Source organism: Larus michahellis, chromosome 10 (genome assembly GCF_964199755.1).
Source record: "Larus michahellis chromosome 10, bLarMic1.1, whole genome shotgun sequence".
NCBI lineage: Eukaryota > Metazoa > Chordata > Aves > Charadriiformes > Laridae > Larus > Larus michahellis.
In genome coordinates this window covers 12350972-12366301 of record NC_133905.1, presented here as the reverse complement: position 1 = coordinate 12366301, position 15330 = coordinate 12350972, and the positions used below count along the sequence as shown (strand labels likewise).

Genomic DNA, 15330 nt, shown 5'->3' with positions numbered 1-15330 from the left:
CCATGGAGACTTTATCTAGTTTCACATCGCATAGTCCAAATCTAAGTGCCATTTTTGAGTGTAGAAGTATTCTAGCAAGAAGAGCTCATTATATCTGATAAGAGACAGTCCCTTTCAATGTTGTGTTAAGATCATAATGAGATCTACCTGGAACATTTTTTATGACATCTACTAGTGCTATAAAAATGGTACAAGTTCATTTCTACCGATTATATGAAATGGAGAAATGGATTTGAAGAGCCTGTAATACTTCCTGGAAATATTTGTCCCCAAAACACGACAAGCTTTGCAAATTGTACCATGGGTTTTGCCTGCCCTGCTAAAGCAACAATGCATTACCAAGATTTTATCAGTCCAACTAGAGGCCTGATTCTGCATAATGATTCTTGTGCTTCCCAAAGTCGCAGGTTTCAGATAAGCAAGTGATGAGCTTCATGACTGCAATACCACTACAATGAAACAATCAGCATTAAGCAAACAGCACAAAACTTGTGCTTATTAGGTCTTGTCAGTCTTTCTTAGGGTCATGTTATTTAGAAACGACTTATAGGGAAGAAAAGAGAAAAGAACCGTTGGTGAAATGAATGCAAACTGTTTCGTAAGACAAGTAAGATTTGCATGACTGTACAACCATATAACCAAATAACTAAAACTCCTCACTCTGTAGACAGCTGTCATAGATATCTCTTCTTTAGCACTCAGGTATATTGAAAAACACTTCAGGTAATCTGTTTAAATGTTATGTAGAATATTATGAGCCTGACCCAAAGCCTACTGATATCGGTGGAAAACCAAAGTGTCATATGCTATGTATTTTGAGTGGTCTGAATTGAAATACTAAGAGTACCTAATTTCCTTTGGAGAAGCCACAGACAACCCTGAAAGACCATAAGAAACCACGTGCTTAAGAAGCACACTCTGGAGCAGCAATTTCTGTTGAAGAAGAACACTGAACACTTATTTTCTTCCAAAAATCAGAGCAGTCACTTTATTCATATGTAGAAACACAACCTCCCCACTATGTTTAATGTCACAAAAATGCTAACTGCTCATTGGGGAAGTATTAGATCAATGCCAAAAAACAGCTGGGAAAGACCAGGGGAAACATTGCACAAGATCTGCAAGCACTTTGTGGAATATTTAGTTGGCACTTTTCTGGAGTGTTTCTGAGCATTTTCTGATATTTCTGAAGGCATGCTGGGAAAATGTTATGGGAAAATAACCATCACATAGTAGAGCCATATGAAAAAAATCAACAACAAATAATAATGAAAGAAGCTCATTTATCTCCCAGATAAATCAATGCTAAAGCAGAATTACATTGGTGTGTAACAGGACTTCTTGCTAGGAAAGTGCAAGGCTAAGTTGTGTGTTATTTCTACAATCAGTTCCCTTCATTACTACTCCCACCAAGTTGCTAGCTTCCAGCAGCGGATGGGAGAGGCATCAATGTGTCCACGCTTTTCAAAAAATCTGCCAGTCTCCTACCTTCCTCTCTCTAGGCCTATCATTAACTTAATTCCACTTTTTCGAATTTTCAAAAATGCATGCACTGTTTTAACAAAAACCAGCTTGCATTCTGCTGGGCAGAGCTAAGCGGCACTTATAAGCAATTTATATTCACTAGCGTTGTAGTTCTTTCCTCAGATCTTATCACTTGTGATATGTATTTCTTCTTGACAGCTATTTTAAGTAGGATTATACACCCCTCTCCCTTTGTCCTGCCCCATGTGGGACAGTCTCTCCAAACAAAGAGAAGCAGCATCCCCAACATAGTACCCACCTCTGCTCCTCTCCATGTCACTATTTTTAAGTTTTCTTCATAGGTGCACCACTTTCAAAGGTCTGTGGACCTGCAGCCTCCTCTGCTCTACTTTTTTCCAGGTCCCTTTGACGTTTCCCTCCTGTGCAGAAGCTCCAGTGTTTGAGAACAGACATAGTCTTTGTCCTTGTGACAGACTTGACTCCAGAGACCAAGAACTTCTGCAAAATGCCACCAACAGCGCACAGACACAGTTTGAGCATTAACATTTACCAGCCAAGGCCCCAGAAGGGTGTATATTCCAGTAAGAAGCCAACCCCTTGAGCAATATAAAAGGCCTGCCAAGGACAGCCAAGTAAAACCAGATGCCGTGGGTTGGAAAGATAGAGAATGGTAGTCACACTGGTAAGGCAGCGTGAGATGAGAAAATATGGAGAGGACGAGGAAATGAGTGGAGAAATGAAAGAAGAAACAAAAGAAGAGCAACAGGGAGGAAACTGACAGGGCAGAATGAAAAAGCATATGACAAGCAGGCTATATAGGAAAGTAAAGGCAGGCAGGTGTCAGTGCAAAAAGGAGGAAAATGGGGTTTAGACACAGATGCCCAAATTCCTGCTAGCTACTGTAATACTATTGCCTACATATCAGAGGTAATTTAGCAGTTGGGATCTGTTAGACAGGAATGAACGTTCTCCAAATGTTTGGAAAAATACAAAAGTATGAATCATAGTATTTGACTATATAAAAAAAAATTAACCTATTACCTTACTATTATTACCTACAGTTTTACCCTTACTTTTGCCATTGGTCTGAACGGTGCTGTCCTGTTTGTCTTCAGTAAATTCCTGATAATTGTATATGTGCTAACGTTCCACAGTAGAGGTCAACACTGCACTTTTATATAACTGAGGCCAATACTAAGGGCCTCAAGTGTACAACTTAAACAAATTTCAGCAACCTGAAAGAGCTTTGCATGCCTCCTGAAATAATTCCTTACACCAGTTCAGTACACTAACCTTTGACTTTAGAACTGCTATAGTCAGATAAATCATTTAACTTTACCATCAAGGCTGTTACCTTTGGCTTTTTCCATTATTTTCTATCTTGTTATTCAATGACTTAAATCAGTCACTAGAGCCTACTTCATCAAGCTTCAATAATCTATAAAACAACTATTTATACCATGGTTTTCTCATGATTTTTCACCAGTCAGCCCCATTTTCTTCACAAACTTTACTGAATTTCTCTTCACATTGGTGGGAAAAATAAAGTAAACTTCCACAGTGGCTAATGAAATAAGAATTAGAAGGCATAAAGCTACTGCAGAATAAAACCCCACATCTTTAGGTAATACTTGCCTTCAGAACTAAATAAATCAGTCTTCAGAAACTGGGCTAAAGGGACAGGCTTTGGAGCTTGTGTTACTTGGGGCTGCAAGCAGTACGTACCCACTCTGACTGCATATAGCCAGAAACACAGTGCAGAGCAACCAGTGCCTTATATAAACATGTCTCAGGGAGACACAACCAGTCTGCTCTTCCCACAATGTCTCTTAGCTGCAGTTCCGATGATCAAACAACAGACTGGGTAGAAAATGCACCTCTCATCCCCAATATACAGCTGTTTAAGTAGCAAATATCAAGAAGGTCCCTACAGCACCTTTTGGAATCTGCAGCATGCTGGGTGCAGTCACAGTCATAGCTCGCAAGTGAAGTAAGGTTTTGCGTTGGCCTTAAGTACCATAGGTGAAGTCCCTGGACTTCACAGCACAAGGTCCTTTTACAAAGAACAATTATTTTAACTGCAGTATGGAAAAATCTTGTTGTAGTTTTTATAAATGATGTCTAATGGAAAATTAATTAGGAGAACACGAAGAGTAGGTATGGGAGCAATCTCATAATGTCCTCATTGTTATAAAGCGATATACAAACATAACAGTGCAAGCCATTATATTGAAAACAATCATCTTCCTAAAACAGCCCGCAGCAGCAAACAGCTACAGAAAGGGATTTGTTACCAATCATATAACACTCTGTACTAGTTAGATCTTCTCCTGATGTTTAGCAGGATTCTCTGCTTGGCAATTTGGGAGAAAGCCTTGATCCTAAATAAGTCGATAAGCTTTCAGCCACCTAGTTTATCTACACGGTGAAAAACATGAGCTGCAGTGAAGGAGAAGGGAGAAAAGAAGCAATACGTGTGGAACTGCTGTTTAGGCTATTTTCAAAATTTTATTCCCATTGCAATGTCAATGGAAATTTCCACAGAGAGGTAAAAAACTGGAGCAATTCAGAATAGTTGTGGAGATGGCCATGTCAAGACATTTTTTGGAAAAGCGAGGGACATGAAATTAAAATAATTCCTCCCGACCTCCGAAGTTTTTCCCTGGAAGAAGGCCTGGTCCAAAGGAGCCACACAGTGGACCTGGGACACTGGTATGTTTAGATCACGGACCTCAGCTCTGTTTCTGATACATGACTGGCCAGGCTGTCGATAGCTGTTAGTTATCTTAGCCTACTTCAGGCCCTGCAAGTGTCTCTACTCCTTTTTGTATGCACTAGGTTTGGGAACAAACTCCATAAGACCTTAACTAGTAAAATTACGAAAAACAAGTGAGAAAGAGTGACCATAAATAGTGGAGTTTCTTGTGCTTCTCCCTGAAACTGTTTAAACCCAGATACACATACGGGTCTCGGAGGACACAAACACATCACAGCTCCCACATGAGACCAGCTTTGCTCTCCCTAGGAGTCTCTTCACCTCCTAGAGCACATCAACTGCTCCCTCTGGAGCCTCCATTGCTTTCCTTCTCTTTTCTATACGACACCCAGAGCATTTCCCAGGACAGAAATCTCCATCCCCACCTCCATCCCCTTGATTATCAAAGCTGCCATTCCTGCTCACAGACGTGTGCCCTGGAGAGGGAAACTGGCCACATGCTGAATGTGGAGCACAGTCCTCATTTCAAACTTGACTTACTTGGATATCCACACCAGTCCTCTGCTCCAGACCATGCTCTCTTCTCCAAAATCCCAAGTTTCAGCCTCATGAGTAAGCCCTCCTAAAAACACAAATAAATAAACAAAGTCTCCTTCATGCTGTTGGTGACTTGTCCTTTATATTATTAGACCTGCTTGAAAAAGTTAAGACCCCTTTTATGTTAACGTCTTTCAAAATTGTCCCTGTTTTGTTTTTAATTAAAATATAGCATTAGCTGTATTATTATCATTACTTTGCTATTTTTTCTGATAACACATTTTCCTGGCATTTTTATGTGGCATCCTGGCGATCAAAATGTGTTTTTTTTCAAAACTAGTTATTTCAGAAATAAAAAATGCAAGTATCTATTTTAGTACAATTTTAAGAAAAAAACTGTACAGAAAATTTACATTTTGCATTTAGGAATCATTAAAAAAAACCTGTAGACAATATTTTCTCATAATGATCTGTTTTTAACTTTTTACAGTGACAACAAATTTGACATTTCAAGAAGTTTTCAGAAAATTCTGCTTTTATTTTTTCAGTCAGATCTAGCATTTATATTAAAAACTGTTTTGCCAAGAGGCTCGCATTCTGTCACTGACAAATGTAGCAGAGACTGCCAAAATAAAAAGATGCTACTTTTCTTCATTTTAAAACCTTTGTCAAAGTTCAGAAAAAGCTCTTAGAAACACCAACTATACTTTCGAACTAAATGATAATGTCTAAAGTGCTAACAAAATTTCAGGGCATACTTAATATTGCAAAACCACAGGAAAAAAAAAAAAGAAGAAAGAAAAGAAAGGAGCTGGAAGCTGCCTAGATCAAGACATTTGAAAAACAAAAATAAGGCTAAAACTGAAACCGTTCTGAGAGCTACACAAAGTGTTTCTCATTAGAGCAAGATAGCTATGAATATTAATATTTAACAATGTAATTTGAATAGATTTGGCGCAGCATCTTGTGCAGTAGGACTACACTCAAGTTCTGTGGCGTTCAGAGCACAAATACAGATTTTTAAAAGCTCCTGACGCTCCACATCATCGCACAACTAGAAAGTCACATAAAAGAGCCATAGCGGAGAGGCCTTGGGGGTCTCTGTACCTAGTCAGCCATGACACCTAAAGAAGTTTAGAGCTCCCAAAGGACTCTGCTCATGGAAAGAGGAAGAGTCTTTGTACCTTCAAGTGTGTTCTTTTTTTTTTTAAAGTGAAAAACCCCCCAAACCTCCTCATGTTTAAAAAAAAGTACCTTTTGTCTCTTAGCAGTCAAATTGTCTTTGTTTAATAACTAGGATGTACCTTCTTTCTTTTTCAAAACTGTGCGACTCATCTCCAGAATACACACAACACCCACCACTGGCACCGTTTTGATTAAAGAGTAAATACTGATGCATATTAATGAGAAAAACAATGGCTTGACCGAGCGTAAGCTTCTTAGCATATGTCTTGTTAATCCACTGACTGTCTAATTCAATGGGGACTAAATTCTTAAGATCTTTGATCATTAATATTAATCAAAACTTTAACTTGGATCAAGAGGCTCACACTGGATCACTTGGAGGCTTGGATCACACTGGCTTAACCGTTCCCCAATTGTAGCACTTCCCTGGCAAGAATGTCACCAATTTAACATCCCCGAAATATAAAAATGAGGTTTTTGGTATGAGATCTCTGGCTGTATATGGGAAGTTTCCTACAGACATCTTTCACTTCTATCACACGAAGGATCAAGCTCACTATTTCTCCGAAACATCACTGTGATGTTATTGCACATCTCTGTACAGGCTGGGATAAACAGTCGCAATGCAGCAAGCAGAACACTGATATAAAATCCTCCCATATCAAATCTTTTAACACGTAAAATATATAACTTTTTTGAGCTCTTGTTCAGCTCCCAGAGTTGAATGAAGAGCGCACACACTAAACAGCAGTTCTCAACCCTTCCCATCAAGGTCCAGACCACAGTAAGACATTTTTGACCCACATACCCGGTTTCATGCCTATCCTAGCCTGATCATACAAAGTTTATTTTAAAAAGGATTAAACTTATTTTTATTACAGTATTTTAAATCACATACATTAATTATTATTAATTTCTAAAACGGCATACATTTTTTTTTCAAGTCGCACATTCCACACACTCACCATATTTGCTTCTTTTCACCAGGCAAATTTTGTCATGTTCCTGCTTTAACTCCCAAAGGCCTGTTACACCTCTCTACCCGTAGCTTCATTTTATCCCACACCTTTCCCAACAAGAAATAAAGAAATAACTCTTCAAAATCCGTGCTTACTAGTTCTAAGTACTGGAACCTCCTTTTTAAAAACTTGTGTTTTAAAGCAATATAAATTCTACAGAAAATCCAAGAGCACTGAAATGAAAAAGATTTCCTTAAGCCACAACCCTTTTCCAAAATACCTTGACTACCAAAAAAAAAAAACAAGCCAAAAGCTCAATTAGGATCAAATTAAAGGTCATCAAGCCCAGAATCCTGCCTCTAAAAGCAATCAGCTGGAGATACTCATCTTGCACAGATAAGGTCTGTTTGCAGTGATTCTCTCCTAGCTTCTGGCAATCAGCAATTTAGAAACTTCTAGAGACAGAGGTCAATAGCAACAGCTGGACTTACCATCCAAAGATACTCTGTGCCCCCCTGAACCCATATAGAGCTGTGGTCTTGACAACATCCTGCTATAGCACTCATCAGGCAAAGCAGCATTCTCCTAACCTTTTTTTTTTTTTCTTTTCTATCTTGGGGCTCACCTGACCCGGAATTTAAGAAATTTTGTTTAACAGACTGGGCTTTCCATAAGGCTTCTGCTTTTGAACTAAGACATATGTTTTAAAAGGGAATTTCTTCTTAGCTTATAAAAAGGTAAACAGCGCTGTAAATACATAAGCGGGGTAACTGCTCTACCTAAGAAATAGTGGATGATCACAAAAGCCTGCTTGTCAAATACACCTTGTGCAAGCACTAAGAACTGTTTATTCTGGAAACGGTACAAAAGCATCCTGAGATAAAGCAGCATTGCTGATGTGGAAAAAATGAAACATTCCACATTATTCACAGTCATTCTGCCCATATGAAAAGTAAATTAATTTTCATTCCTGTTCTCAAAAGCAGGAATATTTTTTCACATTATAAGAGAAAAGCGTTGGACTTAAAGACTTTCAGAAATGTTTATATGTGAACACAGAGTCACAGATAAAGACAGCTTCACCTCTTTTTCATGGGGCCAGACTGTCAATTAAGGACAATCCAAAGGCTCTCAGCTTTGTCAGCTAAACGCAACCCCAAACACACCTACCCATGCAAAATGCCCCATGTGTCAGTACTATCTGACAGGTCTGTGCATGGAAAATGGGGAAAAGGTGCTCAGCAATTTGTGTTCACTGAGCGCTCTCTATTCTCCGAGACGTGGACTGACCTCCACTATTACTGAATTCATCGTACAAACTCCTATAGAATATGCCTCTAAATTATGGCTTGCGTTTTACGTCCCACCCATTACCACTGAGTTAATTACAGTCTGGATTTAAACGTTATCATTAGTTACAACGTGTAAGACGTGCGAAAGGGAATTAGATATATATAATGTCAGTTCTCTCTCTCTAAATTGTTTAAATAAGGGAGGAAAAGACAAAGAAATTATATGGTACAGAATGTGGCGTCTACATCATAATTTGATACCTACTGCTGAGGAAACTCAAAGATACAGCATTTATGGCCATAGTACTGGATACTGGGTGGTTTCTGGGATGTAGCCTCCACTGAAATTTGGCATCCTTGTGTAGTTTTGGGCAAGTGGTGGTCAGGTCTGCGCCTCAGACGTGTACTCAAATCACTGAATTACTCATAAAAAGCAACTGCTCACCAAAACTGGCTCCAACACCAAGTGAAGAACTGCTCAGAAAAAGCAGAATTCAGTTTCTAGCACTCAGCTGAAGACTTAGTGAGGATTGTTCATAACAAAATGTATAATAAGTAACTTCAAGACTCTCAGATATTGTAGTGGTGAATTAATGTAACTGCTTAGACAAAGAGCACTCAACAAGGCTGACTGATCAAATTTCCTAAAAAGCCCCAGAAATAAGAGCATTATGTTATATTTATCTCTAGCCATATTAATATAGGAATGTGTACTTATAGCCAAAATTCTTGTGGACCTTGTCTCTCAATTATTCATGAATAAAATATAAACTTTACTATGACTTTAGTTATGTGAAGAGGTGATGAGAAGGAAGCCAGTTATGAAATAGGCTCAGATGATGCCAGTCCAAGTATGTGTCTGAAAACAGCTAAATTTCTGAGGCAGTGAAGTACCTCTTAAGCAACTACACAAAAACATGCAGGGAACATCAAGAAAGGATGCTCATGTGCTATCTGTTACTTCTTGCTTAAATGTTTCTTCAGAGAGAGGGGGATTTGATACAGATTTTTGATGCGGCTCATTCCATTGCTAATATGTGTTCTTTTTTTTAAAGAGAAAAGACCCCCAAACCTCCTCATCTTTAAAAAAAGTACCTTTTGTCTCTTAACAGTCAAATTGTCTTTGTTTAATAACTAGGATGTACCTTCTTTCTTTTTCTAAACTGTGTGACACATCTCCAGAATACACACAACACCCACCACTGGCACCGTTTTGATTAAAGAGTAAATATTGATGCATATTAACGAGAAAAACGATGAGAACAACTTACTTCTAAGCATCCATTTTAATATTGTATTGACCTTCTACTCATACATGTAAAATCCTGAAATCCTAACTCAACTGCCAAGCCAGAGTCTAACCTCTTACAAAATACTTAATATAAATGTCACATAAACCATTATCATTATGAACCGTCTCTACTCTGGTTGATACGGGCAATGCTCTACCATTACAAGACCGACATTTTATTTGGTGCACTTTCACCAGCTCGTTTGTGTATCTTCTATTAATGAAAACTTACATTTCTACCAGCAGTAAAAATAAAGGATTGAGGCAATTTTACTTGAATTTTAATGATAGGAGCTACACAGATAGATAAAGAAAATCATGTAAAACATACACAGTACAAGAAAGGTCATAAAATGTCATAGAATATAGAATCTTTCAAATGTATAACTCTGTACAGTGCTTCAGTGCTTAGCACTGAACAGAATGTTGAGAAGATCCTGACATTTTAGAGACATTTTAAATATACTGCATATATTCTAAATACACTACACATATTTTCAATATGCCCAGGACCATTGTGAGTTTCAGTTTCCAAAAGGCTCCAACGCAAGAGCTAAGTGCATGAGGAAGACCATGTTACATTGGACATGTCCTGTTAACCTCAGGGGTTTTGTCAGATTCAAATAAGGCAGAAGAATGACACAGATGGCTGCCGTGGAGCAGGATTCGACTCTTTCTCTGCATTACCTAATGGTTCCTACTTTTTTAAAGACAAAATGAAGTAAAAAAGAATCATGGTTTTTGGAAAGAACTCATAAGCAAACGTAAAATGATGCTAACCTTTATGAACAAACAGCAAATGAAGATGAATTAGTACCTCCAATCAAATTGCATTTGATTTTCTGTGAGACTGGAAACTTCACAGCAGTAGAAAAAAAACACAGACCGAATGAAACCTGCTGCAAAAGCCTTAGTTTTGATGACCTTTGAGAGCTGGCATTGTGGACAGGACAGCAAAGTTAAATGACAGAGCCCTAATGGTTCAGTAATGGTCCCACCCCAGTACACTACCTCTGATGATGAGAGACCTGACTAACTAAAAATGACCTTCTATAGCTGTGGCAATGTAATTTCAGCCCTGGTGGCAATACACTGGAAACCAAACCTCTTTTCAGTTTCAAACCTCAGCCTTTGAAAATAACATTAAAGGCTCATGTTGAGAGACTGCTTTTTAAACATTTTTTCCAAGGGAGAACTGAAATGTAAGTGTCTCCAGTAGGGAAAGCTCTATTTGTGCCTTCTCCTGTGGATAACGGCAGCAGGGAGAGGGGAACTTCAATTCCCTGTCAGCACTCCAAACTGTCATCTCAATGCAAGGCTGCAGTGGCCTTCAAAAGATTTAATTTTTAAAGAAAGTATCTACTCCTACATAAATGGCACATTAAACCGTATCACAGAATTCAGCACACCATCTGCCTAGCCATGACTCCGAATGAAAATGTTATTCAAGCTCTTGCCCATATTTTCCATCCAAATATTTGTACAGTTTCAAATAGCCTAAGGAACCTGGTGCTGACATCATTCGCATTGAAATCAATAAAAGCTCTGCCTCTGGCTTCAACAGGAATGGCCTCAAGCATCCTCCATCAACATCTTTGAAATACTAAACCAAAACTGCTACAGCTGTCACTGAAGGAAGTAATGTATTTCTATTTCTATTTACAACCACCCTGAATGCGCGGGGCACTTTATAAACTCATGTAAAGAAGGTCACAAGACCGGTGGTCACACGGGGCACTAATTTATAGCAGTTATCTTGAAAAAAGCCTATTCAGAAACAGTTGCATTGATAGATTTCCCCATAAGACGAGGCCTGAGACAGCAGCTACCGACATGAACACCAACACTCCAGTCGCTCATCTGGACGGTGTGCATCCCCAGACCATGTAATCTGAAGTTTTATTTCAGATAAATGCCCACCACGAAGAATGGATGCCATGACTAGTAACAGCTGTCCGAGCTCTTGTGACAAACTGCAAAACAACGGTGTCCTACGGTGAAGCGTACCAACATTACAGCCGAAGCATGGAGAATCGCAGAGTGCGCGGCTGGTGGTCCAGGTGGTGGGAGGGAGGAAAAGAGATGCAGCATTGCACAAAGGGAAATGGTAACAGAGACTGGTGAGAAGAGGAATCCTGAGGAGGCAGCGATGAGAAAGAGGAGGAAGAGGAAAAAGGCACTGAAGCACAAAAAGAAAATATGGGAACCACCACTATAGATCAAATAGAATACTCAGAAAGCCAGTGATATACATGTATTAATTAAACTTTATCACCATGGCCCTGGACTGCGCATAACCTTCAGATGGATTTAGCAGAAAACCTGCAGGCATAGTCCTATATTCCATAATTTTTATTTTTTTTTTAAGGAACAAATTTGTAAAACAATTCCTTAGCTAGGTATATAACTCTAAATATGTGGTGCACGCTTTCTTCGTTAGAGTCATGTATACAGCTAAAAGTGACCTTAAGCTTTACGGAACATTAATTATTAGAATGAAATGAGCACTACAGATGGAATTCATATTTGAAAAGTGAAAACCCTTAATACTAAAAACTACTTGCCTGAGACTGAATTGGGAACATAGCTGTGTAACCACTGGTCTGTTATCTTCTAAAGGGCACTAACAGACAAATACTCATCCCAGACGTTCAGAAAGTCATTTTACCGGGATATAATAGGCATATACTAAAGGTCATTTGAAACTGAAGTTTCTGGTCGGGCTTCGACTTTGCCATACAGCAAAAGACATTAAAAGAACAATTGAGCTGGTATGTGGCTTTAGTGCATGTGAGAATTCTGCTCTGCCATCCACAATGAACAAAGCTGTTCTCTTTTATTGCTTTATTCGGTACTTGAATATTTGCCTTGTAAGAGAAATTGTTTTTGCCTAATGCTATGTCTGGTACTTCAGGTGTGGTCTGGCCAGCTTTTTGTAGCATATTCTGGAGTGCTTTTAAATCATCTCCAGGCAGAAACAGAAATCAAAAGCAGCGACCTTTTCGGATCCCCCTCACTAACATCCAAGTGGCATTAATGGGGCATTAACAGGCTATGCAAACACAGAAAATACGCATCCCAGTTCCATAAGGACCCGAGCAGCACTGGCAGACTGGTCTCTCTGAGCTTCTTCCCAGTGGCAGGGTAAGGATGTCTCACCAAAGCGAGATACTCCCTGTACTGAACAGTCGGTCCAGCTCCTCGGCAGCTCGCCGGGACCCGGCCCGGGAGGGCAGCTCCACGCAGCGCCCTTTCCCAAGTCCCCAACTTCTGCCTGTCCCCAGCCACCGTGTCCCCACACTCCCCCTCGGGCCAGCCGTCCCGTTCGTTACCGACCGCGCGTTAAACGGGACGATCGCTTGTGCCCCTCCTTCCTCTCCTTCTCTCACCTTGTCGCATCCTCCCGCGTCCCTGCCCTCCTCCTCTCCCCCCCGCTCCCAGCCACCGTCCCCTTTCCCCCCGCTCCCCTCCCGTCCCCCCCGGGGACCCCTCCCGCCGCCCACCCCCGGGATACCTGCCGCCCCCCGAAACAAAGCCACCCTTGTGTGTGTGTCCGTGTCCACCCGGCCGCGGGGGGGACCCCCGGGGCGTCCCGGGTGGGCGTGGCCGGGGCGGGGCGGGCGGCGCGCGGCGGCGCTGTGCGCAGGCGGCGGCGGAGCGGGGCCGGCAGCAGCGGGGACAGAGCGGCCGGGGGCGGAGGGGACAGCGCGGGCGCCGCGGCTCCCCCGGCACCGCTGCGGGCCGGGCTGGGCGCCGGAGCTCCTCCTGGGGCGGCGGGGGTAGCTGCTTGAGATTTATTTATTGTTATTTTGTTGCCTTTCCCGTCCCGTCTCCGCACTTTGGTTACTTTGGCTGGGCTTTTTTTCCCCTTTTTTTGGGTGTTTTTTTTCCCCGCTTTTTTTTTTTTTTTTGGGGGGAGGGGGGGCACAGCGGAAGGAGGATGGGGTTCGAGCTGGATCGCTTCAACGGGGACGTGGATCCCGACTTCAAATGCAACCTGTGCAACAAAGTTCTGGAGGACCCGCTGACCACCCCCTGCGGCCACGTCTTCTGCGCCGGCTGCGTGCTGCCCTGGGTGGTGCAGCAGGGCAGCTGCCCCGTCAACTGCCAGCGCATCTCCACCAAGGAGCTCAACCACGTCCTGCCCCTCAAGAGCCTCATCCTCAAGCTGGACATCAAGTGCGACAACCACGCGCGGGGCTGCGAGGCGGTGGTGCCCCTGCAGCACCTGGGCGAACACGCCGAGACCTGCGACTTCTCCCCGGCCAAGTGCCGCAACCGCGGCTGCCGCCAGGTCCTCAACCTCCGCGACGTGGAAGCCCACATGCGGGAGCGCTGCGAGGCGCGGCCCGCCGGCCTCTGCGAGCAGGGCTGCGGCTTGATGCTGACCCACGGCGAGCGGCGGGCCGGTGGCCACGGCTGCCTCCGCGCCCTGCGAGCCCACGGGGCCGCGCTGCAGGCGCGGGCGGCGGGGCTGGAGAAGGCGCTGAAGAAGGAGGCGCTGCGAGCCGGCAAGCGGGAGCAGTCGCTGCTGTCGCGACTGGCGGCGGCACAGCTGGAGCTGCAGGTGACGGCGCTGCGATATCAGAAGCGCTTCACGCAGTACAGCGCTCGCCTCGACGCCCTGGCCCGCGCCCGCGCCGCCTCCCCCGGCAAGGTAAGGGGGGCGGGACGCCCGGTCCCCCCGTCCCTGCGCTCCCCCCGGCGGCGGTGCGGGGCTCGGAGGGGGGACGCCTTCCCGCCTGTCTCTCGGCGGGTTTCTGCCGAAAGGAGGGGCCCCGCAGGGGTCTCGGTCCTGCGTGGGGGCTGCCCCCCGGCCGGCAGCGCGGCGGTGGGCCGCGGGGGCTCCGGTCTGCGAGCGGGAGCCCAGAGGGGCCCGTCCGGCCCCAGAGCCTTTGAAATACCTGAGCTTTGGCTTCTAATAGCCCTCACCTACCGGTTTCCATATATATATTTCCATCCACATATATATATATGTGACCATCGTTGGTATCTGGACCCCATATGGCAATTCACGGATCAAAATACCAAGCGCACGGTATGACTATTTTTTTCTCAGTTCTCTCCCCAAAGAAACCTCTAAACAGCAAAATTGGAATTTCCAGGGCTGGAAATGGTATTAAACCACCAAAAATTGACTCCCGGGAGTAACACAAAGCGGAGTGAATTGGAAGAGGCTGTTGTGACCCAATGCTTTCCAGACCCTTAGCTCACCTAGTGTCCCAGAATATGGCTTCCCACAAAATGCTGTTTTACGGATTAGCTATTACACAACTCAGACACCTTGCTAGCTATTTCATGATCCGAAGCTATCATTTTTGTAACATCGGTGTCCAAATACAAGACGGCTGCTGTGTACTTGCATTTTTTCCAGAGTCACAGAGGGTTCTTTAAAAGCTCAATTTAGCAGGAGAAAAATTAACTTGACTTCAGCCCCTCAGAATCAGACCATTTATAAAATGACCGGAATCAAAAGCCAGAGCTACAACAATCCCCAAGTTTTAATTGGAATGAGGCTCCCCAGCGAGGGAAGCTCTTGAAACCAATTATCTTTTAAATGAAGACATTCAGAGTCCTCCCTGTGACCTGGAATGTGCTACCACAGACACAGCCAGTATTAAACTGTTCAAAACTGTCAAACATCTGTATTCACACCTTTGGTAATGTTGAGGTTCAGAAAGCTGCGTAAAGGAAACAAAACTTCATGTTAGAGTCTCTCTTCTCTTTTCTTTCTTTTGAGAAACCCAGAGCAAAACAACCCATCGTGTTTTGGCTAACTCAAAAAACAGAAAGAGTATTTTAATACTGAATGTGCTGTTTTAAATTCTGGCAATGCTGGTTGTGACACTGGTTAAAATCTTACTA

General features: G+C 42.8%; 1 protein-coding gene across 1 annotated transcript in view; it reads left to right on the top strand.

Moving 5' to 3' along the window:
• The first annotated feature begins 13126 nt into the window (after window positions 1-13126).
• The window catches only part of PDZRN3 (PDZ domain containing ring finger 3), a 144143-nt gene continuing 141939 nt past the window's right edge, over window positions 13127-15330 (top strand). The window contains exon 1 of the mRNA XM_074603050.1: window positions 13127-14122. Coding sequence (XP_074459151.1) covers window positions 13406-14122 — 717 coding nt within the window. The 5' untranslated portion in view covers window positions 13127-13405. The remainder of the gene's footprint in view (window positions 14123-15330) is intronic.